This window comes from Stenella coeruleoalba (assembly GCF_951394435.1).
Source record: "Stenella coeruleoalba genome assembly, chromosome: 2".
In the NCBI taxonomy this organism is placed as follows: domain Eukaryota; kingdom Metazoa; phylum Chordata; class Mammalia; order Artiodactyla; family Delphinidae; genus Stenella; species Stenella coeruleoalba.
The window spans coordinates 21400453-21416655 of NC_137147.1; the positions used below are offsets into that span (position 1 = coordinate 21400453).

At 42.0% G+C, this 16203-nt stretch overlaps 1 protein-coding gene across 8 annotated transcripts in view; it reads left to right on the plus strand.

Annotated features, from left to right (window-relative positions):
• Positions 1 to 16203, plus strand: part of STON2 (stonin 2) — a 152146-nt gene that overhangs the window by 121259 nt on the left and 14684 nt on the right. For all 8 annotated transcript variants that reach the window (XR_013827216.1, XR_013827217.1, XR_013827218.1 and 5 more), the window contains one exon: positions 11388 to 13226. Coding sequence is in view for 5 of the 8 variants with exons in the window: in XM_079913959.1 (XP_079770085.1) it covers positions 11388 to 13226 (1839 nt within the window). In the remaining 3 variants the exon portion in view is untranslated. The remainder of the gene's footprint in view (positions 1 to 11387; positions 13227 to 16203) is intronic.

Below are 16203 nucleotides of genomic sequence, written 5' to 3' on the forward strand. Positions count from 1 at the left end.
ATGCTGTTACCCCAAGGAGCAGGGGAGGGATGCAGGGAAGGTAATACAGTATTCCTTCCCTGTATATTGTTTGCTGTATCGACTTTGTTCTTCCCCTCTGAATCGTGTGGGTTGACTTTTCCTCTAAGACTTATTGAAAGCAAAAGTAACAGTCTCAACCTGTTATTTGAGCAATAGGAGAGTTAAAGCATTTAATTCAATAGATATTTGCTATAAAGCTAGTGATGACCCTGGCATGAGTCAAGATCTCACAGACAGGCCCTCTTCCTTCCATTGCTATGTATTTATTGGACACCAAGAGTATAACCAAGAAAGGGACATCAAAAGACCTTTGTTGTGATAGTGAGGTCGCATAATCCTTGGCCCTGGCAGCAACTCCAATAGTTATTTGTTTAGGTCAGTTTTATAATTTTTGCAGAATTGGAAGACTGGTTTTAAAACTTTCTAGAGAGCAAGGTGGGTGGTGGTCAAGTCATGCTTAGCTAGATTCGAAGCAACATGGAAAGGCCAGGATAGGTTGTTAGCATGGCCACCAGGGAGCTGGAGCATGTAAGAGTCAATTATTGCCCAAATCATGGGAGAGTTTAAGGGAGTAATAGATCCTTCTTATTTGCCAAAGCACCTTTCCCTTTGGACTGACAACCACGGCCATTTTTCTGGTTACAATGGCCAACTCTTACAGAGGACAGGGAAGAGGTGATAGCTTTGTGTGTGTGTGCACCCATGCTGAGTATTTGAAATATGCCTAGTGCACTGAACTAGCCTTCTCCAAATGTTTGGTCGTGATTCTCCAAAGGTTTGATCGTGAGCCTCTAATATTTGTATGTTTATAAATATACTATATTATAAATATATTTATAAATTACAAGCAAGTATTTTAGTATATGGTTTCTAACATATAAACAAAAGTTAGAAATGTTTAAAGGATGGGTTAAAAAGTCAACAATCCAGAAAAGAGGGGATATATATATATATATATATATATATATATATATATATATACACATACACACACACACACACACACACACACATACATATAGCTGATTCACTTTGCTGTACAGTAGAAACTAACACAACATTGTAAAGCAACTATACTCCAATAAAAATTAATTTTAAAAAAGTCAACAAAAATAGAAGTTCTGATATTTTCTCCCTCCACCCCAGTGGATCATCCTGTACCTCCTTGGGTGTGCTGCTCTCCTTTGGGGACTGCTTCTCTGGAATACTATAACATCTTAGACCTGCCCAGCAATTACAAAGGCAATTCTTAGGGGTAATAGAAAGTTGCATGTCCTATCTTGACCAAAGTGTACTCATGACTTAGCACTTCTGTTAGGTGGTAGATTCTAGTGCTGTTTTGTTATAATCACAGTGACTTCACGAACGCAGACTCTTACAACTCTTGTAATTCCCAAGCCTTTGCAATAATCATGGAAAGATTTGGATTCATGGACTCATAACCTGAGACAAACATTCTTCTTTCTTTCTCCGTCCCACTTTCCCTTGATTCTAATGAAACTTCAAAGGCATTTTTTTCTCCCACTTCTTCCCCTCTCTCCTCTCTTTTGCTTCCTTAAGAATTCTGAAATAATAATAATATTTACATATTTTTTATTGTGATAGCTAACATTTATTGTGCTACGGGTTAATTAAAATCAATGTCCTTTAACGATCTCTGTTACCCTCACAACAACTCTACAAAGTGGGTACTGTTATTATTCCCCCTTAAGAGGTGATAAATATGAAGTTTAGAGAGGGTTAAGTAATGTGCCCAAGATCACACAGTTTTCTGAAGCAGGGCCAGGTCAATCTGACTCCAGAGCCCAAGTCCAAGCTTTCCCCTCTGCTGCCTGCAGTGGCACAAAATAGGTGGTGAAGACAAGCATGGGGCCTGGAGCTCAAGCCAGCATTAGTACAAGCCACTTTTAAGCCGTCTTTTCTATTATGGGCTTTGTGTCCACCCAGGAGACACTGGTGTATATATGCTGGATGGTGAGGGTCCTGGAGCAAGTGAGCAGAAGTACTGAGTCTGTGTATGAATCATCTGGAAATAGCTTTTCACTCTGTTTGCCTTATGAGTTCTTCTGAAAAACTCGACAGGTTCAGGAGTACAAAGAGATCTCTACCTGCTAGAATAAATCTGTTGTCATGCTAGAAATTAGTTGTTTTCCTACTAGGTTATTTTAACTTGGTATGTTTACAGTTTATAAAGTGCACCTACTGTCAGTCTGTAAGAATGTCTCCTTTGATCTTGGTGACTAAAAGGGAGCTGGACAAGTACTGAAATGAAATCAAATTACCTACTTGAAATTCAATAGAAAAGAAGTGGCTTACAGCATACAGGAGCTGTTTGGTTATTTTGTTTTTGTTGCCATTGCTGGAAAATCCACATAAAGAGCAGGGAGCTTTGTGTAATATAGGTGAAAGGAGATCATTTGTACGGATCCTTTCAGCTTGCAAGAATTGCCCCTAACCTTTCTATGGGTGACCTTAGCCCAGCTGACTATACCCCCATCCCAACAGACCTTTTGAATTCCTCCTGCAAGGTGTGTTATAGCCTAGCCAAGTTAACAAATGGAAGATAGGCCTGATACAGACTCAGTCAGAATGCCTGCTCTTCTCATTCCCAATAAATACACATGTATACAAGCAAATGTAATAATGCATGAGAGTCCCCAGCGCTGTTTCTTTGCCGCCTGACCAAATTTACAGAATCAGCTGCGGAGAAGTAGCACTTCCCATCGCTAAGGTTCAAAATGATCAGACTTTGAATCTGGTCTACAGTAGAATGGCTCCGCCTGTAACCGTTTCAGGACAGTGAAGGGAAAGAAGGCATTGCTGTGTGTGCTTAAAGTGTGTAAGTTCATCAGGGTTAGGTGAGACTCCCAAGCTCCACCCCCAGAATAAGTAGGCAGGGGTCCATGCCCATGGTGCAGGTGCTCCATGACCCGTGCAGTGGATGTCAGAGTTAGAAGTATTATATGTAAAGAGGATGATGAGTCCCAGCTCTGTAGGGGCATAGACTGATTGGCAGGACATTAGTACCAGTTAAAAGTAGACCCGTGTATTGAAGGGAGCAGAGAGGGAGATGACAAAGCCATTGGTGAGACTGAAGCCTCTAGGTGAATTCCATTTGGCCGCTTTGACATGCTCTCTGAGGCATAGTTCTGTTTTCTGTTACTCACCAACATAACCAGGAGGACAGTCAAGCCCTTATCCTTGGGTGCTCCCTAATCCTTCATAAGTCTGGTCCTTTTCTCTGTTTCTTACTATTGCAGTTAAGAAATGGTAAAAGTAGTAAGATGTGTCTTTACCTTCCTCAGAAGTTCCAGGATTTGGGGATCATCCTGCCAAACGTGAAACCTGATTTTACCTGTTCATGTAAGAGTGATGAGGCTCTTAAAAACTGAGATCTCTGGGCTTCCCTGGTGGCGCAGTGGTTGAGAGTCCGCCTGCCGATGCAGGGGACACGGGTTCGTGCCCCGGTCCGGGAAGATCCCACATGCCGCGGAGCGGCTGGGCCCGTGAGCCATGGCCGCTGAGCCTGCACGTCTGGAGCCTGTGCTCCGCAACGGGAGAGGCCACAACAGTGAGAGGCCCGCGTACCGCAAAAAAACCCAAACAAACAAAAACTGAGATCTCTGACCAAATGTAACAGCATGCACGGTTTAGTCCCTTTTAACCCTAATTTAGGGCATACTGATTCACCCTAGTTCTTCACTCAAGTCCAGGACCTTGTCTGTTCCCTCACCCGCTTAGGGGTCCAGTGGTTCCTTGGAGCTTACAAGTATTCTGGCTTATTGCTGCGGTGTGTCCTCATGTGGTGACCAGGTGAATAGTGAGTAAGGACCTGGGGGCACACGCAAGTGAGACTTCCACTGTGGCAGTGGGACAGGCAGTCCCGGGGAGTGACCTGTCCTGGTCACAGTAAGGGCACGAGCACCGTAGGCTTGCCACTGTTTCTAGGAACTTACCCAGTGCCCCTCCAGGCAGTCATTTTCCTGGTCCCCAGCGCTGGCACTTCCTAGGCATAAGAACTATGCTCAGATCAGAGTCAGGATGAAGACCCCTTTTTTCCCTTGCCTCTACCATACGCTCTCCCTGACAGTAACATCTGGATGCTACTCCCTTCTCTTCTAAGCTCCTGAACCAAAAGAGCCCTTTCCACTCTCTTGTCACATCACAGAAGAGTTTGACGGGCCATTAAGCAGAGAGTTTCACAGTCCATCCAAAAGGGCTCAGACCCTAGAAACTCCTCTTTGTTTACTCCTCTTAGGTGGGCTCGGAAAATAGTTTAGGATGGGAAGGAAATGCAGGGGGCTTTTTGCTATGGCAATAAAAAATAAATAAAACACAGGTTAGGTGAGGTCAGCAGGTGTCATCACTAGTTAAGCCTCTGAGATGCCCTGATATATAAAATGTTAAGAGATTGATTTATGTTAAGAGATTAATTTATTAAATGGATTGCCAGTTTTTCAATTTACCGTAGATATTGGAATCCAGCCCTGCCCCTTGCCTATGACCTCTGCTGGGGAACTGAAGTTGGGCCTGTCAGACAACAGCAAGGGGTTACAGTGGGATCTCTGCCCAGGTGGGAGAATAGAGCCTTCATCTAAGACAACATAAGAAGCTGATATCAGAAAGGCAACTTAAGCCAGGGAAACCAGTAAGCTAGTTGAGTGGAAGTTCAGTTGTTAGAGGAAGAAGCCAAAAGCAGGGATCCAAAGGTTGAATATTGAAGAAGCCATGGGGAAATGGGCAATGGTAAAACAGGCAAAAGTTTAGAACCAGATTTTAAAAATTTAGAACAGACTTGGAACACAAGATATTGGGGATGTTCCTGGGCCATTCATCAAACTTAAAGTCTGATGCTTGCTTTTATGAGAGGAAAAAAAAAGGGTGATGAAATGTATTAGGTCAGTCTCGATAAGCAGGGAGGGAGTTGGCAGGGTGAGCTGGACCAGTCATTTGAAGGTGCTCAGTACCGCTTCTTAGGTCCTCTTAGCAAATAAAACCCAGAATGCAGTGTAAAATGTTCTTGATAGGGATTCTGTCAAGTAGTGGTTAAGTGGTAGTTTGATGAATTGACTTCTTCACTTTGGGGATATCTCTGACCAGCATCAAAGCATCCCCTCTCCACGACAATGCGGAAGGACAGATAAATAGACTCAGACCCTCTGACTCTCCTTTTTATCAGTGTATTGTGATGATTAAGCAGGTCTCAGCTTACTTTATCCAAGTTAGAAGCTCCCTTGATAAGGTTCAAATGAGTAACTCCTTTCTCTCACCCATACACATTCACATTATCAGGGGAAGACTTTATGCCCAGAGGCTTCCCTGTATAAATGTCAATCCTGTTTAGTTAACTTCTTTTCTACCACTGAACAACGGCTCCTAAAAAGTTGTGTGTCAAGATGACTCTTGCCAATCTCAAAGGTAAGTTAATCGGATTTTAATCTAATGAACAAGCTTTAAGAAATTACCAGTTAATGAATATTAAAAGTGGGACTTGACTTTTCATTTCATCTTGGGCAGTTGAATTAAACTCGCTGAGCCTTGGTCTTCTCAGCAAAATGAAGGGGTCGAGTTTTATTATTTCTAAAATCTCTTCAAGCCTGAAAATTCTGTGTTCCTCCTCTTGCTTTGCAGATTACTACACAAATATTTAAGTGCCTACTGTGCATCTGAGTCTGGTCATACAGTGTATACTCTCTTGCAACAGTGACTGTTATCTCATGTTGAGAAAACCACAGTAATCTGAGAATATTTGTTCTTGCCACTGCTCGTAAATTCCAGTGAACAGCTCTCAATAAGTTTTTTGCACTTGTCATTGCGTTTAACAAATTAGGTTAACAAATGGGGGAGGAAGATGGCAGACTGTCTGCTGTATTCAAAATATCATAGAATCTGATTTTTTTCCCCATAGTGCTTACTTTTTCTTCAGTTTGGTGGTTTTGATTGCCGTTGTAATCAATTAATTTAATCTTTGTGGTATTTAAAATAGATAGTGGTCGGGCTTCCCTGGTGGCACAGTGGTTGAGAGTCCGCCAGCCGATGCAGGGGACATGGGTTTGTGCCCCGGTCCGGGAAGATCCCACATGCCGTGGAGCGGCTGGGCCCGTGAGCCATGGCCGCTGAGCCTGCGCGTCTGGAGCCTGTGCTCCGCAACGGGAGAGGCCACAGCAGTGAGAGGCCCGCGTACCGCAAAAAAAAAAAAAAAAAAAAAAAGATAGTGGTCTAACATTAAAAGAATCCACCATTTCTCTTTAGTTTGCATCAGTAAAGGCATTAAGGAAGCTCTTAGGTACTGGAAATTCTCCCTGTGATGTAGAATAAGAACCTAATCTTCATCCATGGCTTTTATTCGGCAGAGGTCAACTCATAATACTAAAAGCAATATGGAAGAGAGAGTAATTAAAATGATGCTGGTGTTTTGATTATATTTTAATAAGTCAGTCAAATGGAATTGTGGATGATAGTTAATGTTGTTCTAAAGATCATTAGTTTTTGCCGATTTCTTAGTGGAGAAATTTGCCAGACTTTTTTCCCCCTTATTGTTTCCCTTACCAGCCACACCAGTCATAAGTGTCTTAGGAAAGATCTAACTGCTGCATTATCCACATGGACTACAGTGAAGCTGTTGGCTTTCTTGCTCTAAGATCAGTCAGTGGGAGGAATAAAGATAGGTTTTGACCTTTTAATATTTCTTTATTTTGTAAGCAATACAGCATTTTTTTAAAAAGAATACAGATTTAGAATTTTAAAAATCACCTCTTACCCCACATGAGACATTTGTTGTCACATCAAAAAGCTTTTTAGTACATATATACACTTTATATCATGATGTGTATCATTCTAGCAGCAGTAGCAACAGCAGCAGTAGTTATAGCAGCTAACATCTACTGAACGTTTATTATTTGCCAAATACAATTCTAACATCTGTATTAAATTTTCACAGCAACCCTGTTAGGTAGGATTTAATATTCTTCTAGTTTCATAGGTGGGAAAGCTGAGACGCAGAGAAATTAAACAACTTGCCCAGTCACATAGCTAATAAGCTGCAGACACGGAATTGAAACCCAGGCAGTCTGACTCCATGCTGTAGGCTCTTGTTATTCACTCAACAATATATATCATGATCAGCTTCCAGTGAATTAACATCATCAACAGCATTGTCTTGATTGATGCATGAGATTCCATTTAACCAATCTCCCATTATTGGACATTTGTTTCCAATTTTTCCATGATACAAACACTGCTATGATAAACATACCACTATATACATCATTACATGTCTGTCTTGTTCTTTCCTTAGATAAAGCCTATAAGTAGAATTCTTGGATTATGTTTTTTGAGACTTTTGTACAAATTTTCAAACTGCCTTCCAGAAAGATTTCTTTTTAACACTTACATTATAGAGTGTAAATGTCCATGTGTCACCAGTAATGATTATTATTCTTTCTAAGTCTTTGTCTCTCTGACACAGGGAGAATTGTATTTATTCTTTTTTTAAAAAAAATGTTTAGGGCTTCCCTGGTGGCACAGTGGTTGGGAGTCCGCCTGCCGATACAGGGGACACGGGTTCGTGCCCCGGTCCGGGAGGATCCCACATGCCGTGGAGCGGCTGGGCCCGTGAGCCATGGCCGCTGGGCCTGCGTGTCCGGAGCCTGTGCTCCGCAACGGGAGAGGCCGCAGCAGTGAGAGGCCCGCGTACCGCCAAAAAGAATGTTTACTTAATTAATTAATTTATTTTTAATTTAATTTATTTTTGGCTGAGTTGGGTCTTAGTTGTGGCACATGGGATCTTTCGTCGTAGCGCGCGGGCTTCTCTCTCTCTAGTTGTGGAATGTAGGCTCCAGAGCACATGGACTCTGTAGTTTGTAGCACTTGGGCTCTCTAGTTGAGGTGCACGGGCATAGTTGCCCTGCAGCATGTGGGATCTTAGTTCCCCGACCAGGGATCAAACCGCATCCCCTGCATTGGAAGGCGGATTCTTTACCACTGGACCACCAGGGAAGTCCTGTATTTATTCTTTTATAAGTTTAAACTCTTTTTTCCAAAGAGTTATTAGATATTTATATTTCTTCATTAGTGAATAGTCTGTTTTCATCCTATTTTATTGTGAGGGTGTATCATTTTTATTAAGGATACACTGTCATTATATATTAAAGAGGTCGAATTTTTGTCTTATACAAATATTTTCCCCAAGAAATTTTACATACAGATTGTCATTTTTTTTATACGTGAAAGTCTCAAAGACCATTCTTTAATAAAAAGAGGTTCAGAAAATATATGACTTAACCTTTATAAAAACAATTGAGGATGTCCTTCAGCCAGTGATAAATGAAAAAAAAAATTAGAACTCACAAATAGGGAAGTCAGTGTTAACAGGGGATAATTTTTTAAAGTACTATTTGGCGGTCCTTAGGTTCACCTCAAGAAATGCTTTATTTTCATATGAAAATATGAACCACTATGACCTATATGAACTATGGATCACTTTTGCTGTTCATCTATAAAAGTGTCTTTTTTTTTTTTTTGGCTGCACTTCAGTAGTCATGGGGCGGGCTCAGTAGTTGTGGCTCGCGGGCTCTAGAGCGCAGGCTCAGTAGCTGTGGTGCACGGGCTTAGTTGCTCCGCGGCATGTGGGATCTTCCCGGACCAGGGATCGAACCCGTGTCCCCTGCATTGGCAGGCGGATTCTCAACCACTGAGCCACCAAGGAAGCCCTATAAAAGTGTCTTTATTAAGATATTTTTTCTTTATAAATGATTTTGTAGAAAAACAAATTCTCATTTTCAGAAATTTGACCTATACCCCACTATCATCCCAAAGGATGGATTTTTAAAACAGGTTGTAATCATGGAAGATGAAAATGCCAAAGGAGAGACTTTATAAGTCTTTTGAAACTTTTTGATGGCTGTCTAAGAGAATGTAGAATCTCTAGAAATTAATTTAATTCAAAAAATTTCCCCCCAAATTTAAAGATACTTCATTTAAATTGTATTAAGAGTCAAATGCTTCACAACTGTGTAGGACTTGGTGTGATCTCAAGTAACTTGGCTTAAAAACAAATTTATTGTAAGAAAATTATCTTCAGTGGAGACAGAGGCCTTTTTCCCCCCTTTTTTTGGTTTGGGAGAGGAAGATGAGAAGTGCTATTTTGGGGACAAGTCTCCCAACAGAAGAGAATCCTTTAGCAGCAAGAATAAACAGCTTTGGCAGAAAGCCACCCTCCAAAGGAAAAGGACTTAGGGCACGTTTTGAACTAGGGAGTAGTAATGAGCTCCAAGGCAAAAAGGATATCCCTGGCACAAGGGGTGGGTCAATACCAGACTGTCTGGGTGGAAATACTGCTTACAAAAGCTCCATAGAGCTGCTTCATTAAAAAGTGATGCATTTTGCGATACACCCCTTTTGCCAGTTCTCTAGGGAGGATTAGTTACTGTTCCAAGGAAGTGATTGTATTTTACTCAGGGCCACATTGTTCCCTTTAGGCTTCATTACAACAACAACAGCAGCAGTTGTAGTAGTAATAAAATATAAGTCCTACAAACCTGGATTGTTTTCTGACCCTTTTCCCTTCATTTTCTAGAAAATAAATCACTTATGCATTTACAAAAGTGGATTAATGATTAATTTGAAGGAGAGTCTCATCTTTCATTTTATAATGCTTTTAAATTCTTTTGTGATGCTGCATATATAGAAAATACTTTTTGCTCATTATATTTCTGGGGCGAATGTGGGTATGTATGTATGCTCACTCATGCATGCATTTAGCTTATATTTTCAAACTGATGTTTTCAGTAGAGGTAATTGCTATTTGTTTGAATAAATATACTTTGAGAGACGGATGAGAGGCAGCCATCCCATCCATGTGTAATTACATGTTTAATTATATGTGACATTGCTCATTTGGTGTGGTTGGATATGATATTTGTGAAGATTTAGCAGGATGGTAAGAAAAGCCAACTATTTGACTTAACCATTTGAGTATTCATTTCTCTTTGATTCCAAATTTCTGGCAGTAAAAACAGTGGGTGGAATGGCAGCAGAGATCCCCATACACATTCCTCCAGAGACAGAGAGAATAGAACTGCTCCAAAGCAAAGTTTCTTTTCTCACTCATTCAATTAACAGTTCTTCACTGAGCATTTACTATATGCCAGATACAGATTTGTTTTCTGTGCCATTCCTTCCTCAGAATCCACTCCTTGCTTTATAAAGGCCTCATTTCCTCCTCCTTCCTATAACCCCAGCAGACACACAGCATCTTTACTGAAAAGGTCTGGGTCTTCCTGCATCGAAACTCAACTCCTGTATCTCCTTCCTCGAAGGCCCTGCTAGGGTGGAGTTTTATTTGTAATAATCTTTTTTTTTTTCCCATAAATTAAACCCCAAGATGGAAAAGTATTTTAGAGAAAAAAGAAGAGATTAATGTCAGGAGCATTTTCTCATGTTATACGAACTTGTAAACATTTTAATGGCTGCTTGTTATTCCATTGTATGCCTCAGTTTCTTAACGTTCACCCAAAACTTGGTTCCTAATTTGGATTTATTTCCTTAGGGTGAGATTACTAAGTCATTGTTCATGAATATTTGTAAGACCCTTAATACGAATTGCCAAACCATTTTCAGAGAGTTTGTAGCAACTTACGGTCCCATTAAGGGTCTATTTACTGTTCATATTATAGCACCTTTACCCTCATCGAATACTAAAACTTTAAAAATCTTCACTGATTTTTGGGGTTTAATTTACGTTTTTCTTATTACTAGTGAGACGGAACATTTTCTACATGGTTATTATACATTTTTCCTTTCTCTTTCCTGGGTTGTCTGTATATGTCCTTTGCCTGTATTTCAAATTTTTGTATTTTTGTTATTCACTTGTGTAAATTTATTTCATATTAAGGATGTTAACATTTTGTCTTTAATATTTATTTACCACATTTGGGTAAAAATCTCTCTGATTACATTATTTGCAATCATATTATCACTTAGAGCATATGGCTTATTTTGTTCAATGAGATCAGCTTTATATCATTTTATGTAGGAGGTAGTTTTCAATGTTTAAAAATATAAGAATACATACTTTAGAGTCAAGAAAAAAAATCTATTCCAGAAACTTCGATAAAATAAAGGGAGAATGTATAAGAGTTAAATTGCAAGGGACCTGGGTCCTATCAGTGCTTCTGTATTGACATTTGTATTCTTACTGCTTATTACAAAACTGTGAGAGCTGTGCCCAGACGAAACACTTGAGGACAAGTAATGAAATGCTTTGGAATTTACTGGATTCCATATAAAATTCTAGTCATCCCTCATTCCTATACCTCTAGAGGCCCTGAATAGCAGCCCTTCATATGTTCTCCTTTTCCTTTTAGACAATTCTTCCTCTCTTCAGGAAGATGAAGAGGTAGAGATGGAGGCCATCAACTGGCAGGCCAGCAGTCCAGCTATGAACGGACACCCCGCCACTCTAGTGACCTCTGCTCGTTTCCCTAGCTGGGTCACTTTTGATGACAATGAAGTCAGCAGCCCTTTGCCACCAATCACCTCTCCTCTGAAGCCGAAAACACCACCTCTTGCATCTGTGATCCCAGATGTACCTTGTAACTCAACTGGGTCATTTAAGAAGAGGGAACGTCCCAAGAGCACTTTGATGAACTTCTCCAAAGTTCAGAAGCTGGACATTTCCTCCTTAAACCGTCCGCCTTCCGTGCCTGAGGCTCCTCTTTGGAGGGCAACCAATCCTTTTCTGAATGAGACTCTACAGGATGTACAACCCTCCCCTATAAACCCTTTCCGCGCTTTCTTTGAGGAGCAGGAGAGGCGCTCCCAAGACAATTCCATGTCTGGTACCACAGGCAAAAGCCAAAGAGATTCTCTCATTGTCATCTACAAGGATGCCATCAGTTTTGATGATTCAAGCAAAAACCAGTCACACTGTGATGCTGTTGAAAAACTCAAACGACTCCAACTTGAGGATCCCGATCACTTAGGGAGTACAACACTCCCTGATGATGACCCAATAGCCTGGATTGAACTAGATGACCACCCACCAGGTTCTGCACTGTCCCAGCCCAAGGATGGTTGGCCCATGATGCTTAGGATCCCTGAGAAGAAAAACATCATGTCCTCTAGGCACTGGGGACCCATCTACATCAAACTGACAGACAGTGGGTATCTGCAGCTGTATTATGAGAAGGGCTTAGAAAAGCCATTCCGTGAGTTCAAGCTGGAGATCTGCCATGAGATTTCAGAGCCCCGGCTCCAAAACTATGATGAGAACGGCAGGATCCACAGCTTGCGGATAGACCGCGTCACCTACAAGGAGAAGAAGAAATACCAGCCTAAACCTGCCGTGGCCCACGTGGCCGAGAGGGAACAAGTGATTAAGCTGGGCACCACCAATTACGATGACTTCCTGAGCTTCATCCGTGCAGTTCAGGACCGTCTCATGGACCTGCCGGTGTTGTCAATGGACTTGTGCACAGTTGGCTTGAACTACCTTGAAGAGGAGATTGCAGTGGATGTCCGAGATGAATTCTCTGGCCTTGTGAGCAAAGGAGACAACCAGATTCTCCAGCACCGTGTCTTGACACGGGTCCACATCCTGAGTTTCCTCTCTGGCCTTGCCGAGTGCCGCTTGGGTCTCAATGATGTCCTCGTCAAAGGGAACGAAATCGTTTCCCGGCAAGACATCATGCCCACCACCACCACAAAGTGGATCAAGCTCCATGAGTGCCATTTTCACAGGTGTGTGGATGAGGATGTATTCAACAGCTCACGGGTTATTCTGTTCAACCCTTTGGACGCCTGCCGACTTGAGCTAATGAGGTTCAGGACAGTATTTGCCGAGAAGACCTTGCCATTCACACTCAGGACTGTGGCAAGCATCAGTGGGGCAGAGGTGGAGGTGCAGAGCTGGCTGAGGATGTCATCTGGCTTCTCCTCTAACTGTGATCCTCTCACTCAGGTTCCCTGTGAGAATGTGATGGTTCGCTACCCTGTGCCCAGTGAGTGGGTGAAAAACTTCCGCAGGGAAAGTGTCCTGGGGGAAAAGTCTCTGAAAGCCAAAGTGAACCGGGGGGCAAGTTTTGGCTCAACTAGCTTGTCTGGCTCTGAGCCTGTCATGAGAGTAACTCTGGGAACTGCGAAGTATGAGCATGCCTTCAACTCCATTGTGTGGAGGATAAACCGACTGCCTGACAAAAACTCAGGTAGGCAGAGCTTTCTCTTCTGTGAAAACTGCCACATGGTTGTGAAAGAGCTGGGATCAAAGTTCCACATTCTCTTTCCCTATGAAGTGCTGGTTTTTGTTATGTGATAGGAATGATGATGGGGAGGGATGGGGGAATGGGGGACCAGAAAAACAAAAATATTTGAGCAAAGTACTTAACAAACATGCATGACCCAGTTCACTCCATCTTTGTACTCTCTTACTATCACAGTTCTTCCATAAAACTATGCATTATTCTTCTCAGCTGGGCTGCTAAGCAGATTTCCAAGGCAGCTTATGATTCTGTATTCTTTTCTGACTCATTAAAGTTTTATCTGGTGTTGGAAGCTATCCTTTTCCAGATCCTAGAAGGCTTCTGGGCTTTGAAGAGATGTCTGTTGCCCCAAGTATAGGTAAAAGAGCCAGTTTATGGCCAATCATGTGTACAGTACAGGCCAAGAGTTAGATCTATGATTCCAGTCACCCTGTGCAAGGCCTGTCAATCATAACATCCCAAGTTCAGAGCCAGGATCTGGAGATGGGGAAGGGGCTTCTGATCAGACTGAAGATCCAGCCAGGACATGAAGGTCCAAAAGGACTGAAATCCAAAAGGACGGAAAGTAAGGGAAGGGATGTTTAATTTAAACAAAGGAGACAGTTTACTAGCCCTAGCTGGCCTGCTCCCAGCTAGCAGGGGTGCTTCTGTGCTTGAGTGAGCCTGAAGGCAATGACTTTCCTCATGGGTCCAGTGAGATTTGGTGAAATGACAAAACTAAGGAGTAATCAAACCAGCTCTAATAGCTTTGTTTCTTAGAGTAAGTCTGGGTGACCCCAGTGGTAGGCAATAAGCCCATGATCCTGTGACCCTTTAAATCACTTTTCTTGTTTATAATAAACTTCGCTCATCTGTTAAAAAAGTGGGTATTTGAGCCAGAAAAAAAAAAAAAAGAAAAGAAAAAGAAAGAGAGAGAGAGGTTTGGAAAAACTGTTGGTTAAAGTCTTTCTCTTATGCAGATATTCTTTTTTCCATTCTCACTATTAAATCCTAACAGTATGATTGGAGTCTTCATTTCCTGTTCTGAGTGTGGAGTGGCTGTGTTACCCTAAATGTAAAACAACGTGAAGCCAAGAAGCAATACGATCTGGCCAACTCCCTAGGCAGGCCAGGCAGTGGACACACACCAGGGCTTTCTTGTCAGACACTGGGTGTAGCAGTGCAAACCGAAAAGACAATTGGACCTCTGTGTTTGAGGCTGGATTTGCCACCCGCTATTTCTAAACTGACAGAATTCTTAACATAAAGTCTTCCTCTCTGAGCTTGCTTATTCATTTCCCTAAAATCAGCACTGTATTCTCCTGGTGATAGCACTGTGATTTCTGCCTCAGCCATGAGGCCGATGTGAATTGATGGCAGAAAGGAGAAACCCTCAATTCTCCTTTGGCACGGATGCCCTTGAGAAGAAAACTGAGGTAACGGGGAAGATTACTGTTTAACCCGCAAGAGGCTTGACATGAGAAAAGACCTCAGGTTTATGCTTACTGGAATTTTTAGCTCTGCAATTTACTAAGCATGTATTCAGATCACTTCATTATGGAATAATTGGATTTTCGAGCTCGAAAGGACCTTGGGGATAACTTAGTCAAACCTCTCCATTCCACAGATGAGAAAATTAAGGACCGGGAGTGACGTGACTCATCACATCCAGGGGTCTTTTTTCTCCATACCACAGCTGCCTCTTAGTAGATGACACAAAACAGACACAAACTCAAAGTTACTTCCACTATGAGGACAGAGATTTTCAGTTTTCTCAGTGTGTACACACATACCCCATTTGTTTCAAAGTTCTTTCTCTCAAATATTTAAAAGTACCATGTGAGGGGCTTTATAAGCAGCAGAGACTGACTGGCTTCTTTTAGCAAAAAGAAATAAATTGTTGGAAAGATACAGGTAGCTCACAGAACTGAAGGAAGAAACAGGCTTCAGAAAGGATAGCTCTTGATAGCAGGAACTGTGGATGTCTCCTCAGGCTGCAGCCTTTGGGACAAACCATCACAGGCCATTTTCTGTCCTTGTGCCACTTCCCAAGAGTAAAAGGGAGGACAGGGCATTTTGACTGACATGACCACCAAGATGACATGCAGTGCTGGGGAAGAGTATTTCTCGAAGAGGAAGAAAAAAGAAAAAAAAAAAAAAAAAGATTGTTACCAGAATAAAAAGGGAGCAGATGCAGGGCATGGAATAAATAGTCCTCAGCAACCACTTTCCTTAATGGTTCCCAGCGGGGTAGTGTTAAGTAGGCTCAAGGCCAAGTAAATGCAGCCTTTATACTACATATGTATTTCTAGATTACTGGAACCTTATTTGTGAATGATTTTTAAAATACATAAGGACAGCATAAGGATATTTGGGGATATTTCTCACGTAAACCTACCCCCCACTCAATTACTGCTTTTGCTGTCATGGTTGTGTATTTTTAGACATGAAATCCCCCCAAGAGCTTCTTATTTCTACTTCTGGCCAATGGTATATTTCTGTGTCAGTTCAGGAAATTAATAGCACCCTTTTTCTGGAAACTTGAGATGTACAGGATCTGAATTCCAGTCAGAATGCAAGTTCTTACCATTGCTGGTATTCTCTGTGCCCACCCCTGCCCTCCCCATCCACTGCTCCATCCATGAAGCCAGAGAATTGACGATGATCTGTTAGTAACTGTCCCTTTTCTGAGCTCTTCTTAGTCTTGAGATAGCTTTGGGAAGGTGCCTTTCATAGGCCATTTTTCATAATCCTCACACCTCTACTTACAGTGAAAGAGGACTGAACCTCTGCACATCTGCTCCCACCTGCAGTGGCCCTGCAACCCTAGCCCCAACAGGTAGGATGGTCAGACTGCAGGGCAGCATGGGCCAGCAGGCTGGCATCCTGGGCTTTGTCGGCACCTCAAGTCTGCAGCCACAGCAGGCTTATCCCAGTCAAGCCA